At 40.5% G+C, this 19,016-nt stretch overlaps 1 protein-coding gene across 4 annotated transcripts in view; it reads right to left on the reverse strand.

The window, feature by feature from the left end:
* Positions 1 to 19,016, reverse strand: part of diaph2 (diaphanous-related formin 2) — a 734,120-nt gene that overhangs the window by 399,454 nt on the left and 315,650 nt on the right. For all 4 annotated transcript variants that reach the window (XM_043704499.1, XM_043704498.1, XM_043704500.1 and 1 more), the window contains one exon: positions 14,025 to 14,378. In XM_043704499.1, the coding sequence (XP_043560434.1) occupies positions 14,025 to 14,378 (354 nt within the window). The remainder of the gene's footprint in view (positions 1 to 14,024; positions 14,379 to 19,016) is intronic.

The following is a 19,016-nucleotide window of genomic DNA, read 5'->3' on the forward strand; positions in this document are numbered from 1 at the left end:
ACAGGAATAATGCCAGAAGACTGAGGGATAGCAAATGTGGTTCCCCTGTTCAAGAAGGGGAGTAGAGACAACCCAGGTAATTATCGACCAATGAGCCTTACTTCAGTTGTTGGTAAAGTGTTGGAAAAGGTTATAAGAGATAGGATTTATAATCATCTAGAAAAGAATAATTTGATTAGGGATAGTCAGCACGGTTTTGTGAAGGGTAGGTCATGCCTCACAAACGTTATTGAGTTCTTTGAGAAGGTGACCAAACAGGTAGATGAGAGTAAACCGGTTGATGTGGTGTATATGGATTTCAGCAAGACGTTCGATAAGGTTCCCCACAGTAGGCTATTGTACAAAATGTGGAGGAATGGGATTGTGGGAGATATAGCAGTTTGGATCAGTAATTGGCTTGCTGAAAGAAGACATTCATCCTGGAGTCCACCTTACCAGTGGTGTACCGCAAGGGTCGGTATTGGGACCATTGCTGTTCGTCATTTTTATAAATAACCTGGATGAGGGCGTAGAAGGGTGGGTTAGTAAGTTTGCAGACGACACTAAGGTCGGTGGAGTTGTGGATAGTGACGAAGGATGTTGTAGGTTACAGAGAGACATAGATAAGCTGCAGAGCTGGGCTGAGAGGCGGCAAATGGAGTTTAATGCGGACAAATGTGAGGTGATTCACTTTGGTCGGAGTAACCGAAATGCAAAGTACTGGGCTAATGGTAAAATTCTTTGTAGTGTAGATGAGCAGAGACACCTTGGTGTCCAGGTACACAGATTCTTGAAAGTTGCCACCCAGGTTGACAGATTTGTTAAGAAGGCATACAGTGTTTTAGCTTTTATTAATAGAGGGATCGAGTTCCGGAACCATGAGGTTATGATACAGCTGTACAAAACTCTAGTACGGCCGCACTTGGAGTATTGTGTACAGTTCTGGTCACTGCATTATAAGAAGGATGTGAAAGCTTTGGACAGGGTGCAGAGGAGATTCACTTGAATGTTGCCCGATATGGAGGGAAGGTCTTATGAGGGAAGGCTGAGGGACTTGAGGCTGTTTTCGTTAGAGCGAAGATGGTTGAGAGGTGACTTAATAGAGACATATAAGATAATCAGAGGGTTAGATAGGGTGGACAGGGAGAGCCTTTTTCCAAGAATGGCGACAGCGAGCACAAGGAGACATAGCTTTAAATTGAGAGGTGATAGATATAGGACAGATGTCAGAAGTAGTTTCTTTACTCAGAGTGTAGTAAGGTTATGGAATGCTTTGCCTGCAATGGTAGTAGATTCGCCAAGGAATAAATTCTTCCATTTTCTCCCCAATAATATCAAAATTCACTTAGACTGGAAAATCATTGCCAAGATTTATATGTGAGACATCACTAAAAATTATTAATATATATTGTTGGGATTGAGACAGAAAGCAGAAAGTTACAGGGAAGCGAGCTTAATATCTGTCCGAGAGAAAATGCTAAAAAAAATCAAGAAGTTAGTAAGAGCAGGGCACTTGGATACGTTCAAAGGAATCAAGCTGAGACAACATAATTTTGGAAAGAAAAATCATGTTTAATCAATCTATCGGCAGTTCTCTGCGGATGTAACGTGGTGTGGATAGAAGGGAACTGGTGAATATACTACCGTGAAGAGGATGAAAAGAGCTACAAAAAAGATTCATATAAATATCATATATATGTGCACACATATATAAAATATATATATGAACTGGCTGGGCACAGATCTGCAAATCCAAATGTATAATGTGAAAAAATGTTAAGTTGGGCAGGAAAAATTAAAAGGAAGCATATTATTTCAAAATTAAGATATTCTAACACTGAAATGCACAGCTATTGGGGTGCCATGTGTATCAATCATGAAAGGTACCATTCAGGATGCTAAATAATTAGAAAAGCTAATAGAATGTTATAATTTAATGGAAGGGAAATTGAATAGAAAAAGGAAGAGGCTGTCCTTCAGTTATACAGGACACTGACACTACATCAGGAGTACTGAGCGTAATACTGGCTACCTTATTTAGGGGAGAATGTAAATGTGTGGGAAACAATTCAGAGAAGGTCTGCTAAACTAATACGTGGAATGGGTGGACTGTCTTATGAAGAAATGTTGGACGGGCCAGAGGTTTAAAAGGCCAAGTGACAACATAATTGAAGTAGAAGATCCTGAGAGATCTTGACAGGGTGGATATGAACATCATATTTCCTCTTAAGGGAGAAACAAGGATGTGGAGCCACTCCTAAAAAATCAACAACTGTCATTTGAAATAGAGATGAGGCATTTTGTTTTCTCTCAGACAGTCTTGAGCCTTTGGAACTGTCTTCCTGAAAGGTGGTAGAAACAGAGAACTTGATTATTGTAATGTAGAGGTGGATAATATCTTGCTAAGTAAGGGGATGAAAGGTCATCAGATGTAGGTATTAATGGGGATATGAGGTTACAATGATATCAGATATGACCAAATAGAATGATAGGCCATCTGGCCCCTTGAGCCAAACTCTATCATTGGTTCTTGTTTGTACAGCATTTGGAATTTTGAGCCTACAGCAGGTACAGGAGTGAAAGGAGATCTAGAAAGGGTCATGCTTACTTGGAGGTCATGTGGGACCTGAGATACTGCAGTGAGCAGAGATTTCCCGAAGACAAGAGGAGGGAGACAATACATTCAGCTGAGCAGGCCTGAATGAGGATGACAGTGCGCTCCCTCCAATCTGGAGACAGTGCATTAAGAGGCTCCAGGAGTTCAGAGTGGCTTGTTAAGTTAAAAATCACACAACACCAGGTGGTTGTGGAGTACCTGATGAAGGAGCAACGCTCCGAAAGTTACTGCTTTCAAACAAACCTGTTGGACAATAACCTGGTGTTGTGTGATTTTTAACTTTGTACACCCCAGTCCAACACCTCCAAATCATGGCTTGTTAAACTTGACTGCTATAATACTTACCAGCTCAGTCTGATGTGCCTAGAATTCTGCAGCATACAATTTGTCAGGGGAATATACCTTTGCAGCTCACTCATTCCTTTCTTGCAGGTACTACACATCTCCATGTTACACTGAAATTCCCTCCCTCACATACATCTTAGTCCAGCTCCACAAATGATGCCCTTCCCTCCTCTGCATATAGTCAATTACAAGCACTGAAACCTTCTTCTTTCTTTTCTGTTTATCTTTCTATCAGAAGTTAGCATACCACATTGCCAGTGGAGTAGACTCTGGTTTCTTCTGGTTGAAATCCAAGCAGCTAATGACACTGATTTGACTTGTGGAACTTCAGTATGCGAATCGCAATGCCATTTCTGCTCTACTGGAAGAGAATCTTTAAGTCTCACTTAATCTTTTCATGGAAGGGTATCCAAGAATTGGATACAGTCTCAACCTCAAAAAGATTCAAATTTTTTGCTAACCAAACTATGTCAAGTTCTGGTCCATCCTGTCATCAAGATCAATAGAGAAATATAGTACATTTCCCTTATGTGAGAAGCTACCTCTCATCAAAGCCTGATATTGACATGGAGATTCAACATTGCAACATGCAAGCTCTGCCTTCGACACCCAAGGATGAGAGTCTTCAATGACAGTGACATCTATTCTGATGCCAAGATCCTCGTGTATAAGGCAGTCGTCCTTCCTGCTCTTCCACATGGCTCTAAAACCTGGACTGCATATCGATGCCACCACAAAATCCTTGAGAAATGCCATCAACACTGGTTGATACAGTTTCTCAGCATCAGCTGGGAGTACAGGCATATTAACATCAGCATCCATGAAGCAGACAATAGCACAAGCATCGAGGCCATGAACATCTGAAATTAACTCCACTGGATCAACCCCATGCTTAGATATGACTACCCAAAGCAAACCCTTTTATCCAGCTCAAGAAATTTACTTGAATAAATGGAGGACATGGGAAGGATATCAAAGGCTCAAGAAATTTAAAATAGATATTAACACAAGGAAAATTCTCTTTCATAAGAAACCAACTTGTGAGGAGCCCCTGTATGAAAGGACACAATTCTTTGAGAACACACGCCAGCAAGTAGTAGTAGAAAAGGAACTGAAGAAAGGAATATCAATGATCTCAAGGTCAAGGACCACTCCCATCTCCTAGAAACACCTGGTGAATGCATGGTCAGAGAAGCAGCTCTAGGTTCGGGTTCATCAGCCACACACTGACCCACAGAACTCATGACCAGTCATATGGAATTTACTGGGCAGACAATGCTATTCATTAGCAATTGATTATCGATGACGGTCCAACTCCACAAATACTGTCCTTCCCTCCTCTACATGTGTTCCATTACAAACAGTGAAACAGTTTTTTCTAACTTTCTATCAGAAGTCAGCATACAACATTGCTAGCGACAGAGACGCTGGGGGAGTGAAGAGGATCCTGCGAGTCATACTGTCATTAACATTGACAACCCACATCATTCGATCTACTAGGAAGGATAACTTGTGTCAGGCAGCTTCAAACAACAATGATTAATAACTCAGAAGCCCTAATTAGCATAAAAAAATATTGGGTACCCTGAGAAGTAAGTATTTAACAGAGCACAGAAAACAAACTTAAAATAGTACTTACAGTAATTGAAAGACAGTAACACAAAAGAACAGAGGCTTCTGGTTAAATTAAAATTTCAGACAAACACCAGAAAAATGTATTTGAACAGAATGTGTGGAACAGCTAAAATAGGTTGCTCGAAAGAATAGATTAAGTTTTCTGCAGAAGTCTCTTTCAGAAACTGCTCGATGCCAAAATATTGATGACAAATTAAATCTGATATTCAGAAAGAACAAGATCCAACTGCATTTACTTATCTTACATTATATTTTTATTTGCTTTGCATAACATCCTGAAAAAGAAATTATCAAATATCTTGAGATTACCACTTCATAATCACTGTCAAACTGGTTTTGAAAATGCACTTATCCTCTCAGGTTCAAAGTTATCTTTGTCAGTTTTATGGTGACAAACAAAATTTCTAATGTCATCACTGTTGACACCAGCAACAAGGGTTCAATTTCTGTACTGGCTAAGGTCACCATGAAGGCCCCAGCTTCTCAAATGTGCTCGACACATAGTGACCCACCAGTTAACCTCACCACCAGTCATTTCTCTCTAATGAGACAGCAGCCTCTGGTTCTCTGGGACCACGGCAACTTTCACTTCACTCAGGGAAAGAAAAAAAATACAATGGCATAATTTTGAAATTCTTCCGAAGCCACATTACAAGAGCTATTCTATCTTGGAAATTAACAAATCACAGAACAATTCAATGAAACAATACATTTGTTAATATTAATACCCTTATGAAACTGCCATCCTACAATTCCTTTTCATTAATTTCTCTCTGTTGGATTTCAAACAGCAGTCATGCACATTTCAATATTTTATCCAATGTAGTTACATTCCAAAGTAAAAGGAGGTTCTGGAATATATCTACAACAGATATCTTTATAATATTAGAATGACAAGACAGTAGCTGAAGGCAATATAATTTTTCTCCCCAGTTTCCATCATTCAAAACTGCAAGTCTCAAAAAGGCCCTTATAACATCAAATTCAACAACATGTAACATCTTACGTTTACATTTTTAAAATTTGAAGAAAATAGTCCAGATACGGCTCAGAGTTGAAAGAAAAGAGAATGGGCATGAAACTAAAGAAAGATTAACCTTTCAATTGCCTGAATGGTGGGCTCAATTGGAATTTTATTAAAGTACAGGCTTAAGTGGAATTGAATGCTGGGAAGTGACAGGCAAAAAACAGCTGATCAAACAGAGAGTGGCTTTTAAGGAACAAAGGCTCTCTCAACTAATAAACCCTGAAGGTCTTCGAAGCTAAAAGCCTTTCAGTTTTGTGCATACAAATAAGATGTGCATTAGCAGTGTTCTAAGATCATTTAGAAAAGAGATGTGGCCAGCAAAGAGTATTCGTATATAGATATCGTATTCTGTTGAATTTTTGCAGAAACATTGAGATCCTTAAAATGCATAGAGTCAGACAGTCCTTAAAATTCCAGATTTCACTAAGTTAGATTTCTGAACAAATGTACTGGCAAATACATTTCGAGTAACCTCGATTATCCGAATACCAATTATCCAAAAATCGGATTAGATTCCCTACAGTGTGGAAACAGGCCCTTCAGCCCAACAATCCACACCGATCCTCCAAAGAATAACCCACCCAGTCCCATTTCCCTCTGATTAATGCACCTAGTACTATGGACAATTTTGCATGGTCAATTTACTGGACCTGAACATCTTTGGACTGTGGGAGGAAACCGGAGCACCCAGAGGAAACCCACAGAGACACTGGGAGAAGGTGCAAACTCCACACAGACAGTCACCCAAGGCTGGAATCGAACCTGGGACCGTGGTGCTGTGAGGCAGCAGTGCTAACCACTGAGCCACCATGCCACCCCAAAGGCGATCTCGAGGTCCCGATAGAAACATTACATCAAAGACATGTTTCCAACAGCGATAGCATCATTTGTTTACAGTGATTAAACAGGGGGGGCGGTGTTGGACAGAGTTGATGGGGCAGGGGCAGTGTTGAACAGGGTTGGAGTGTGGGGGCAGGCGGGGATGGTGTTGAATGGGGTTGGGGCGGGCAGCGCTGGACAGCGTTGGGGCGGTGTTGGTCAGGATGGGGGGCTGGGGCAGGCGGGGTTGGACGTGGTTGGCGGGTATTGGGGGCAGGGGCCTCACATGCTTTGTGCTGGAGGCAGGGTTGGAAGGGATTTGGGTGCAGGGTCTCGCACACTATATGCTTCTGCAGTCTCCTAAACAGAGAGCAGACTTTAAAAACCCAGAGGAAAGGCATTTAATCGATTAACCGAATAATCGATTATCCGAACGAAATAGTGCCTGCCAATCTCATTTGCATAATCGAGGTTCCCTTTAATTGACAATGGAATAAAACAAACTTGACACATATGACATTCAAATTGGTCAATTAAATACAAAGTTTCTTTCAAACTTCAAATTTAAAGACAGGGCACATGCACCCTGCTGGTTAGTTTTAAAGTAGTAGCCTTTCTTTGTCATGTTTAAGCTTAGATTCTGTCAGTGTTTCAGAGAGGGTGTAAAATGTTCTCAAAGGGGAGAAGAACCAGCAGGAGGTCATTGTATGCATTGGAACCAATGACATAGGAAGTGAAAATAATAAGATTCTGATGGGAGAATATACAAAGTTAGGCAAGAATTTAAAAAGGAGGCCCTCGACAATAGTAATATCTGGATTACTCCTGGTGCTACAAGCTAGTGAGGGTAGGAGTAGGAAGATAGAGCAGATGAATATGTGGCTAAGGAGCTGGTGCATGGAAGAAGGGTTCATATATTTAGATCACTGGAATCTCTTCTGGGGGTAGAAGAAACCCATACAAGGAGGATGGATTGCATATGAATTGGAACGGGACTAATGTACTGGCAGGGAGATTTGCTAGAGCTGCTCCGGAGGATTTAAACTCGGGAGGTTGGGCGGGGTGGAGATTGGGGGGGAGCCACAGACATAGTGAGGAAAGAGATCAATCGGAGACTGGTACAGTTGGGAAAGGGAGCGAATCAAACATTCAGGGCAGGAAAGAACAAGCAGAGACCAAGGGAGGACTGATAAATTAAACTCCATTTATTTCAATACAAGAGGCCTAACAGGGAAGGCAGATGAACTCAGGACATGGTGAGGAACATAGGACTGGGATATAGAGCAATTACAGAAACATAGCTCAGGGATAGACAGGACTGACAACTTAATATTCCAGGATACAAATGCTACAGGAAAGACAGATAGGAGAGCAAGAGGGGAGGGGGAGTGGCATTTTTATAAGGGATAGCATTGCAGGTATACTCAGGGAGGATATTGCTGGGAATACATCCAAGGAAGTTATTTGGGTGGAACTGAGAAATAAGAAAGGCATGACCACCTCACTGGGATTGTATTATAGATCCCCTAATAGTCAGAGGGAAATTGAGAAACAAATTTGTCAGAATTCCATTACCTTTAAGAATAATAGGGTGGTTATGGTAGGGAATATTAGCTTTCCAAACATAGACTGGGACTGCCATAGTGCTAAGGGTTTAGAAGCAGAGGAACTTGTTAAGCATGTACAAGAAAATTTTCTGATTCAGTATGTGCATGTACCTACTACAGAAGGTGCAAAATTTGACCTACTCTTGGGGAAATAAGGCAGGGCACGTGACTGAGGGGTCAGTGGGGGAGCACTTTGGAGCCAGCAACCAAAATTATATTAGTTTAAAATAGTGATGGAAAATGATAGATCAGATCTACTAGTTGAAGTTCTAAATTTGAGAAAGTCCAATTTTAACCGTATTGGGCAAGAACCTTCCAAAGCTGATTGGGGGTAGATGTTTGCAGGTAAAGGGGTGGCTGAAAAATTGGAAGCCTTCAGAAATGAGATAACAAGAGTCCAGAGACAGTATATTCCTGTTAGGGGGAAAGGAAAGGCTGCTAGGTGCAGGAAAGGCTAGTAGGTGTAGGGAATACTGGATGACAAGAGAAATTGTGGTTTTGTTTGAGGAGGAGGAGGAAGCATATGTCAGATAGAGACAGGATAGATCGAGTGAATCCTTAGAAGAGTATTAAGGCAGTAGGAATATACTTTAAGAGGGAAATCAGGAGGACAAAAAGGAGACATGAAATAGCTTCGACAAATAGGGTTAAGGAGAATCCAAAGGATTTTTATAAGTACATTAAGGACAAATGGGTTAACTTCGGAGGAAATAGGGCACCTCAAAGGTCAGCAAGGCAGCCTGTGTATGGAGCCACAGGAGATGGGGAGATGCTAAACGTGTATTTTGCATCAGTATTTACTGTGGAGGAGATATGGAAAATACAGAATGCCCATATTAGAGAGGAGAAGGTACTGATATCTTGAAATGTATAAAGGTGGCTAAATCCCCAGGACCTGATCAGGTGTACCCTAGAATTGGAGGGGAACTAGGGAAGTGATTGCTGGGCCGCTTGCTGAGATATTTGTATCATCGATAGTCACAGGTGAGGTGCCGGAAGACTGGAGGTTGGCTAATGTGGTACCACGATTTAAGAAAGATGGTAAGGAAAAGACAGGAAACTATAGACCAGTGAGCCTGACGTCGGTGGTGGGCAAGGTATTGGGGGGAATCCTGAGATTCAGGATTTACATATATTTGGAAAGGCAAGGACTCATTAGGGATAGTCAGCATGGCTTTGTGCGTGGGAAATCATGTCTCACGAACTTGATTGAGTTTTTTGAAGAAGTAACAGAGGATTGATGAGGGCAGAGCAATAGACATGATCTGTATGGACTTCAGTAAGATGTTCGACAAAGTTTCTTATGGGAGACTGGTTAGCAACGTTAGATCTCATGGGATACAGGAAGAACTAGTCATTTGTATACAGAAGTGGCTTGAAGGTAGAAGACAGAGGCTGGTGGTGGAGGGTTGCTTTTCAGACTGGAGGCCTGTGACCAGTGGAGTTCCACAAGGATCAGGGCTAGGTTCACTCCTTTTTGTCATTTATATAAATGGTTTGGATGTGAACATAAGGGGTATAGTTAGTAAGTTTGCAGATGACATCAAAATTGGAGGTATGGTGCACAGCGAAGGTGGTTACCTCAGAGTACAACGGGATCCTGATCAGATGGGCCAATGGGCTGAGGAGTGGCAGATGGAGTTTAATTTAGATAAATGTGAGGTGTGGTATTTTGGATAGGCAAATCCTAGCAGGTCTTATACACTTAACGGTAAGTCCTAGGGAGTGTTACTGAATAAAAAGACCTTGGAGTGCAGGTTCATAGTTCCTTGAAAGTGGAGTCATAGGTAGATAGGATACTGAAGGTAACCAATACTTTCCTTTATTGGTCAGAGTACTGAGTACGGGAGTTGGGAGGTCATGTTGCAACTGTATGGGACATTGATTAGGCTAGTTTTGGAATATTTCGTGCAATTCTGGTCTCGTTCCTATCGGAAGGTTGTTGTGAAACTTGAAAATGGTTCGGAAAAGATTTACAACGACGTAGCCAGAGTTGGAGGATTTGAGCTATAGGAAAAGGCTGAATATGCTGGGGCTGTTTTCCCTGGAGCATCGGAGGTTGAGGGGTGACCTTATAAAGGTTAAGAAAATCATGAGGGTCATGGATAGGATAAATAGACAAAGTCTTTTCCCTGGGGTGGAGAGTGCAGAACTAGAGTGCACAGGTTTAGGATGACAGGAGAAAGATAAAGGCAAGAAACCTAAGGAACAACGTTTTCACTTAGAGGGTGGTACGTAAATGGAATGAGCTGCCAGAGAAAGTAGTGGAGGCTCGTACAATTGCAACATTTAAAAGGCATCTGGATGGGTACAGGAGTAGGAAGAGTTTCGACAGATATGGGCCAAGTGCTGACAAATGGGATTAGATTAGGTTAGGCTGTCTGGTCAGCATGGACGAGTTGGACCAAAGGGTCTGTTTCTGTGCTGTACATCTCTGTAACTCGTATCAGTAGCTAGAAAATTCCCTGCTTTCTTCCATGGGTAGTCTATATGAAGTAGGTCAAGATGTTTTTTAAATAAAAGGTAGTCTTCAAGATATAAATGGTTGATTTTTGCCATAAGCGTACCAATCCCATAAAATTAATGAGAATGAAAACAGATCATTCATTTAGAAGAATAGATGGTTGATTGTTTGATGCAATCTTTTTGTGAATAGTTTCTTAAGAAGTCACTTCCAGGAACCACAATCTAATGATGAGTAGCATTTCGGCATTAGACAGAGGGCAGTTAATCAGAGCAGCACAAGGGAAGATAACAGCATCATTAGGATGAAAGGCATATGGGTGAATGCAGAGAAAAAGGTGAAGATAGAGACATGGCACAAACTGGAATGAACAGAAAAATCCTAACATCTGAAACGGTCAGATTTATCAGCAGGGAAACACTTCCACTTGAATGTATCTGCATGGAGAAGCACTGAATGCAACCTGGGTGTTCACTCCAAGATAACAATACATTCATGCTCCAATCTCCAACTGTGTTCTCGCTTCTGAGAAGAGAGAAGCTGTTGACACAGCCAGGGTCTCCTGCACCTTTGGCAAATTGCCAATGCCTGAAGAAAACAACAATTGATTGGTAGCATAATGGCCTTAATTGGCCTCCAATTGCTGTGCGGGTCATCTCCCAGCCCTGGGGAAATACTGCCGGAGGCTGAGCATCTGGTGGCTAGTCAATGCGCTTCTAAAAATATTTCTGGTCCCTCTCCCTCTAAAGCTGCCTCCAAGGGGCTGGGAAAAAGCTTTCCAGAGTCATCAGATTTCAACGTTAAAATGTGCATCTGGCACAAATACAGTTGTGTCAATTCGCTGTACAATTGCTGAGATCAAGAAAGGTGAGAATATCAATACTCATATTGGTGCTCAACCAAACCTGAAGATTCAAATGAAACAGATAATCCTATCTCCATTGGGGCTCAGCAACTTAAGATGCCAGAGGCAATTGCCTCAGTCTCAGTGAAGGAAGTTACATTCAAGCACATCTCAACCAGGGACCTGACCTTTTAAGTTATGAAAATGTGTGTAATCATCAGCATTTGGACATGAATAAATAAAACAAAAATCTACCAACTAAAAACTGGCAATCAAATATTGTTAATTTCTCAATTTACTGAGATGGAACCCCAATTGTACTCCACCAATTTTCAGTAATCTCAGACAGAATTCTAACACACACAATGCATGATTGTTCCATTGTGAACTACAGATGTATCATAATTGATTTTCTCAAGTAACTCTGTCCATTAATGGGTTATTTCAAATTATTAGATAGCCCTGACTGAATCTATTCATATTTATTAATTTTTGTATATCTGATATTTAACTGGGATGTTGTGCTCGATCAGTCAATGCAAACCTGTAGTGCACGGCTTCTTGTCTAACTTCATTTTTATTATTTGGCAAGGAAAGAGAATTCATGAACTCATTAAATCGTGGGATCCCAACTGACAGTTGGTCAAGTAAGGACATATTCATTCTTAAATGGGTAATACAAATTGGCACAATGAGTTGATTTCGAGTATCAATCACACTAAAACTGCATGGTTTAAATCCCCAAATGATTCCTTAATAATATTGTAAGCTAAAGGGGTCATGTTTGACTGGTTTCATAGCATTATACATTACAAGAGACAGCCATTTAGCCCACCATGTCGTGACAGCTCTTTACCACTCCTTTTCTTCTCACTTTTTCCAAGTTGTTTACAATTGATAACAGACAACTTGACAAGTGCCAAAATCCAATGCTGTTATAAAGCAAAATGGTGTTGGGACTATTAAGAGATTTAAGCAATAGCTTGGTAAAGATGGACATTAAACGCATGTTTAAACAAGGAAATGGAGAAACCACAGAAGTGTTGAGTGAAAACATTCCTACATATGGCACCTCAATACCTGAAAGTACTGTCACTGATGGAGAGTTCAGAGTTTCGGTTATTGGCACAAAAGAAAAAGAGGGAAAAGTGAAACATTTCAAGCATTTAAGCAAATAGCACACAAGTATGCATGTGAAACATTGCAGAAAAGGGAACAAATACACGTCAGCAGGCATGGGAACGGCAAAGAATGTCTTACAGCAGTAGGGTTTTGGATAAGCTGACATCTTTGGAGAATATGACAAAGCAATTGGAATTGTTAAGCTTGGAGGTGGCCCAAACATCAAATGATTTCAGCTGCATATAGACTGAAACAGTCACATTGGTAGATAAGTGGAAAAGACTGCCTTGCTGAGGAACAAGCATTGAAGTCAGAATATTAGCTAGAGAATAACGAATTTCCTACAGACTCGGTTTCTGACAATGTTTAAAGAAGGGATATGGTCAGTGGCAAAAATAAAATACTGGAAGAGATCATAAATTATCTGAGGCTGGAAGTCAGATAATTAATCCAACACTGGATTGGCAGCCTAAGAGTTAAAAGAGAGGGAATATTTGGTACATTAGGTATCATAGTTATACATGTGCAAAATTATTCTGATCCTAATGAATGTTTATACATGACTGGGAGGAAACAATGCACAAAAGTTTCAAAGAAAATTATCAGTCTTTGATCAAGATAATTTTGATGTTGCAGGGGAGAAACCTGGCTGAAAAAAATTCAAACAGGAATCTGTGAAAAGGTAAACTATGGTTAAGTATATTCAAGGATTTTGTTAGGAAAAGGTGTTTGCAGTTGGATGGTAGTTAGCAGGAGATGGATCATTGGAAACCTTTTTTGAGGAGATGGAAGTTGGTGGTGATTTTGAAAGGGAGATGGACTGCCTGAACAAAACTAAACACTTAAATTTTTAGGTGGCTTGACTTCCCAAAAAGGAACTTAAGTGCTTAGGTGTTTAACTGAGATGGGTTGAAGGGATTGAGAGTTCAAACACACACGGAAAAAATGGGAGATTATGGTCAGAATAAGAACAAGTTATGAGCAAGTAGCGATTTAACTTGCTAGTAACAGGAAAGGATATGAAGCAAAGCAGCTGAAGTGGCTTCCATTCTGTAAACAATGAAATCGATTGGCTTCTCATATGACAGATACCTGATAAGGCAAGATAATGACGGTTTCGCATGCAATGCAGATGTCAAAAGTAGAGGTGTGGAATTGTTTTTTGCATCTTACTTTTGAGGGCTACAAGCCTAGAATAATAACATCAAAATCATAAGGCAGAGGAGCAAGGTTAGATTGAAATAGAGATGAAGAACAGTAGTTTCATGAAGAAGAATGGAGGGTGCAATGTCTTTGTGACAGGAAAAGACAAAAGTAATTTGAACATACTGAAAAGGTGAGCATTTCATTGTTTAGAATAATTCCTTCAACTGTTCTTTGAACATTTAAATTACATATCTCGGTTGCTTTGACTTTTGTGCAGTACAATTTTCAGCAGCGATTCACTTGAAAGAAAATCTACCGAGAACAGTCATCTTTCAGGCTGGCAGCTAGTGTTAGCTAAAACATAAATGACAGAATATTTGACACTTGAAGAAATACATTTCCATTTTACAAAAGCTCACCTGAGACCAGTTGGCTCTTCGCATAGGAGCTTCTGGATTATACTGCTTTTTCGGCTGTAGTCCATGTGGTAGTGGTGCAGGAGCATGCGAACGAACAGCTGGACCCCCGAAGGGTGGAGGAGGAGGAGCCGGGCCCCCAAACGGTGGCGGTGGTGGTGGTGGTATGCCTGGGCCACCAAGAAGTGGAGGTGGTGGTGGTGGCCCACCACCTGGTAGGGGTGGTGGTGGAGGAGGGGGAGGTGGGGGAGGAGCAATGCCGCCTGGTAGGGGAGGTGGGGCTGGAATTCCACCAGGGGGGGGTGGTGGTGGTGGTGGTGGAGGCGGCGCATTAGAAGGCACAGATGCTGCTTTCCGCTGTGTGAAAATAATTGAATAAGAATTACCATATTAAAAATACAAACAACCGACAAGCAAAATTTTCCAAAGCAAATTCATAACTCAGGTGAATTATTGAAATATTGGGGGAATAAATATACCATGGGTGAATTATCTATTCAAGGGCAGAATATCTGCAAATATTCGCAACATAAATAGATTTTAAACATTACATGTGATAATCAGTTGCAAAGGATTGTTTGAAAAAGCTCATGTCCATTGTTTTCAAAATCATAACTGAGAACTGTACTCAGTAATTTAATGTATTTTATTCAACTACTTGCCCTATTTATGCATTTTAGCATTCAACAGGCTTATTCGACTCAAAACAATAGCTCTGTTTTTTTCTTTATCCACGGATGGTATCAGATTTAAGTATTTCCAGTGCGTTCTCTTATTACAGATTTCTACCACCATTTTGACTTTATTTAGGTCTGTTCAGTGGTTAGCTAAATCTCCTTCAGCATCACATCTCAGGAGTCAATGTCTTATTCTGTGTTTAATTTTCTGATTTCAGACAAAACTTGCAGACAGAAGCATTATAATTGGTCTCCATGCCACTACTTTAGGACATGAGACAATCAACTCTGATGCAAAGATCCTAAATCAGCACTCAGCAGTCCATGCAGGGGAAATGCACATGGACACTGAATATGGAACTGGGCTCAACCTTGATGGCTGGACTGCAGATAAGAATAAAATTACACTCAACTACAAGGTCTGTAATGTTTAAACAGCTTACCAACTACATTACTCAGCCAAATTGTCTCACAATATCAAGATGGGTATTAAACAGAGGAAGATTGTATCATCCATATCTCTGGCTAGCTGAGTGGCAATATTGCCCATGTAATCCATTAAATTTAACACTTTTTCTGGACCCAACTTCAAGATTATTGAAATTAACATGACACTTCAGTAATTTTATTGAAAATTAGAGCCCCATGGTGTAGAAAGGTGACATATTTTTTGGCATTTCACAAATTAATTTGGTCTAAAAATTGACAATTTGGTTGCTTTGGTGAGTATTCGTTACTTGCTTTCACACAATGTATAATTTATTTGAACCATTTTAACTTTCATCAAGTGCAAGAGAGAAGGATTCAGTTAAAGGCAAACAAATACAATGTGAAGGGTTTCTTTAATTAATTTTTAAAGGATTTCCCTAGAGCTTTGAAATATTATTTGTGTCATGTCAGGTATCACGTAATTGCTAAGTCTAAGAAACCATGCAGAGTCATTGATTGATTGTAGCAGAGGTCAACACTGGAGCAAGTCAATTTTGCATAGCTGCTTTTAAAAGTATTCTGCTGGTAACGTACATTACCAAGGGTGTTCATTTATGATCCCAATTAACAGATCATATCCCTAAGCAAGTTTTCTCCTGCAAATCAGCAACAGCACTTTTTAATCAAAGATAGACAAGCCAAAAGCAAACAATTATGTGTAAATATATTCATTTGACAACTGTACTGCCTTCCTGAAATGTCACTTCAGTCTGGGAGATGGCTGGGTAAACCTTCACATTTCTTGCAATATATGGTAAGGGGTCAAGAGATTCTAAACCTAGATAAAACATTAAGAATATTACAATCATGTATCTAACTAACAGAAATAGTCCTATTGTCTTGAACCAAACATGATTAGAATTTAATAATTCAGCACTAGTTTAACACAAAAAATGACTATCATTACAATTATTTCCACTATTAGACATTTTTGGGTATTTGTTCCTTTCTTGTTTAAGATGTGCCACTGAGATTTTTTTTTATCAACAATGGTTAAAAAATCTAAAATATCCATATCTCTTTTAAGTCCAATGCATGCTTCACTATGCCCAGTGGCATAAGTAAATTTTTGATACTCATTAAAAATAAAAATGCTCGAAAATACATCATTGGCATTTAAATATAAAATTGATTATTTAAAACTGCAGGTATCAGAAAGTTAATAAGACCACCCTGGTTAATGATCAGTCCGAAGAACTTTTCTTTCACACCTCCTTTCTTATCTCTGCTTTCCTTTACCTGAACAAAAAGCAGTGAAACAGGAGCAGATCACTTAACCCCTCAAAACTGCTCCACTATTCATTTAGATGCTAACTGACACGTACTATAAATTCACTAACCTGTCTTTTCACCACATCCCTTGATATCTTTACCTCTATAAAAATCTTAGTTGTGACCACTGAATTTCCATTTTGTCCTTTGTGCAAGAGATTGTTTCTCGATTTCACATTTGAATTTCTAGTTCTAGTCTTAATGCTGAATTATGTCTTTCTTGTACCTTCAGCAGGAGTTGGCATCACTGCAAGACTGGGAGCTTCAGTAATGACTTCCATCATAGAATCCCTACAGTGTGGAAACAGGCACTTTGACCTAACAAGTCCACACCGACTCTCCGAAGAATATCCCACAAAGCTCATTTCCCTTTACACTACATTTACCCCTGATTAATGCATCTAACATACACATCTCTGAACACTATGGACAATTTACATGGCCAATTCACCTAACGTGCAGATCTTTGGATTGTGGGAGGAAATCTAAGCACCCGGAGGAGAATGTGCAAACTGGACATAGGTTTGCTTGCTGAGCTGGAACATTATTTCAACGAGCCACCACACACAGCAGCAAAAAGGAACTACAAAGGGCAGAGGAAAATTACCTATACAGTGTATTCAAAAAGAATGGGTACCAATGAACACAGTCCGCCAATTTTGCAGCAACAAACCCAAACAAGCAGACAAAACACGTCCAGAAACCCTAGCCACTTTCCCCTACATCAAACACATCTTGGAAATCACTGCCAGACTGCTCAGACCCCTTGGCATCATGGTAGCCCACAAACCCACTAACACACTAAAAGAGCAGCTAATGAACTTGAAAGACCCTTTACAGACAAGCAAAACTACAACATACCTTGCAAGAACTGTAACAAAACTACATTGGACAAACAGACAGAAAACTAGCCACCAGAATACATGAACATCAACTAGCCACAAAAACGACATGACCCACTCTCATAGTATCCTTACATACGGATGAGGAAGGACACCACTTCGACTGGGAAAACACATCCATCCAAGGATAAGTCAAACAGAGACACACACGAGAATTCCGAGAAGAATGATATAACAACCGGAACTCTGTCAACAAACACATTGACTTAAGTCACCTCCTGAGAAAAAGAACAGGAATTGCATCACCACAGGAAATGACATCACCACAGGAAATGATATCATCAACCCAAGGAAACCAAACACATGAATAGAAAGCAGGCTACACGACCAGTGCTTCATTTGGAGGCTCACTGAAGACGCTACCTAGTATGGTGACGAAACGTCTGAAAATGAACCTTCCAGCTCAGCGAGCAAACCTTCATCCAGAACCTCAACCTGAGCTACAAGTCTTCTCAAAACTCGCTAATGTGAAAACTCCACAAAAACAGTCACCAGAGGCTGGAATCGAACCCAGGTCTCTGGTACTGTGTCGCAGCAGTACTAACCACTGAGCCACCTGGCCCACTTCTTTACATACTGGTTAGTATTACAATTTGGAGAGTATGCAGATAGGAAATGGGTGACTTCTTAGCACTAAAGGAATGCCAGGCAGGTACAGGGGGACTCCCTTGAGTGCATCTCACACTCCGACCATCATACCTTTCTGAATACTGATGACAGTATTGATTCTACAATGGAGTGCAGCCAAAGCCAAGACTTTGACACCATGGATTGCTCAGTTGCACTGATGAGAGAGTGAGATAGAGGGAGGAGAAGAAGATTCGGAAATGAACAGCAATAAGGAAATTGAGAAGGGAACGTACAGGCTGCATTAGCAGCCCAGAATAGTATGCTACCTCTAGGTGCATGGTCAAGAATATATTGAGCAGCTGCAGAACATTCTGAGAGGGGTGGTTACAAGGCCAGGAGTCATGGCAAGTGAGATTATGTCTAGACTATTAATGCATGGACCTAGGTAATGTTTCAGGAAACTAGGTTCGAATCCTACCATAGCAGATGGTAAAATTTGAATTCAATAAAAGAAATCTAGAATTAACAGTGTGATGATGACCTTGAAACCAATGTTGAACAGGGTCAAGGGGCTGAAGTGCCTTCTCCTGTTCCTATGTTCATAGTTCTCATCAGCACCAATGACACAGGTAGGAAGAAGAATGAGGTCCTGCAGACAGAGTTCATGGAGCTCAGAAACAAAAAAGCAAGCTGAATTTTGAAGGTGATAAATGCGGAAGTACTCTAGGTGCCATGTGCTAATACGAAATTGACCACCACAGACCCAAACAAACAGACAAAACACGACCAGAAACCATAGCCTCTCTCCCCTACATCAAAGTCATCTCGGAAATGATTGTATGGCCTACAATTATGCAGATTACCACAATATCACTGCCCACTCTACACCAGTGAGAGATACTCTTCGCCTCTTCAATTCTGATTCAAGAAACCCGGCCAAATGCTATAAAACAAAAATCAAATTAACCAAAACTACCTCATCCAGATCCCATTACGGTACCTTATCCAGCCAACATACCCAAAGATCTGCAGATCAAATATCAGCTTATTCAAACATATGAAGATGCACAGCAGAAATTCATGAC

The sequence above is a fragment of the Chiloscyllium plagiosum genome, chromosome 15, assembly GCF_004010195.1.
Source record: "Chiloscyllium plagiosum isolate BGI_BamShark_2017 chromosome 15, ASM401019v2, whole genome shotgun sequence".
NCBI lineage: Eukaryota > Metazoa > Chordata > Chondrichthyes > Orectolobiformes > Hemiscylliidae > Chiloscyllium > Chiloscyllium plagiosum.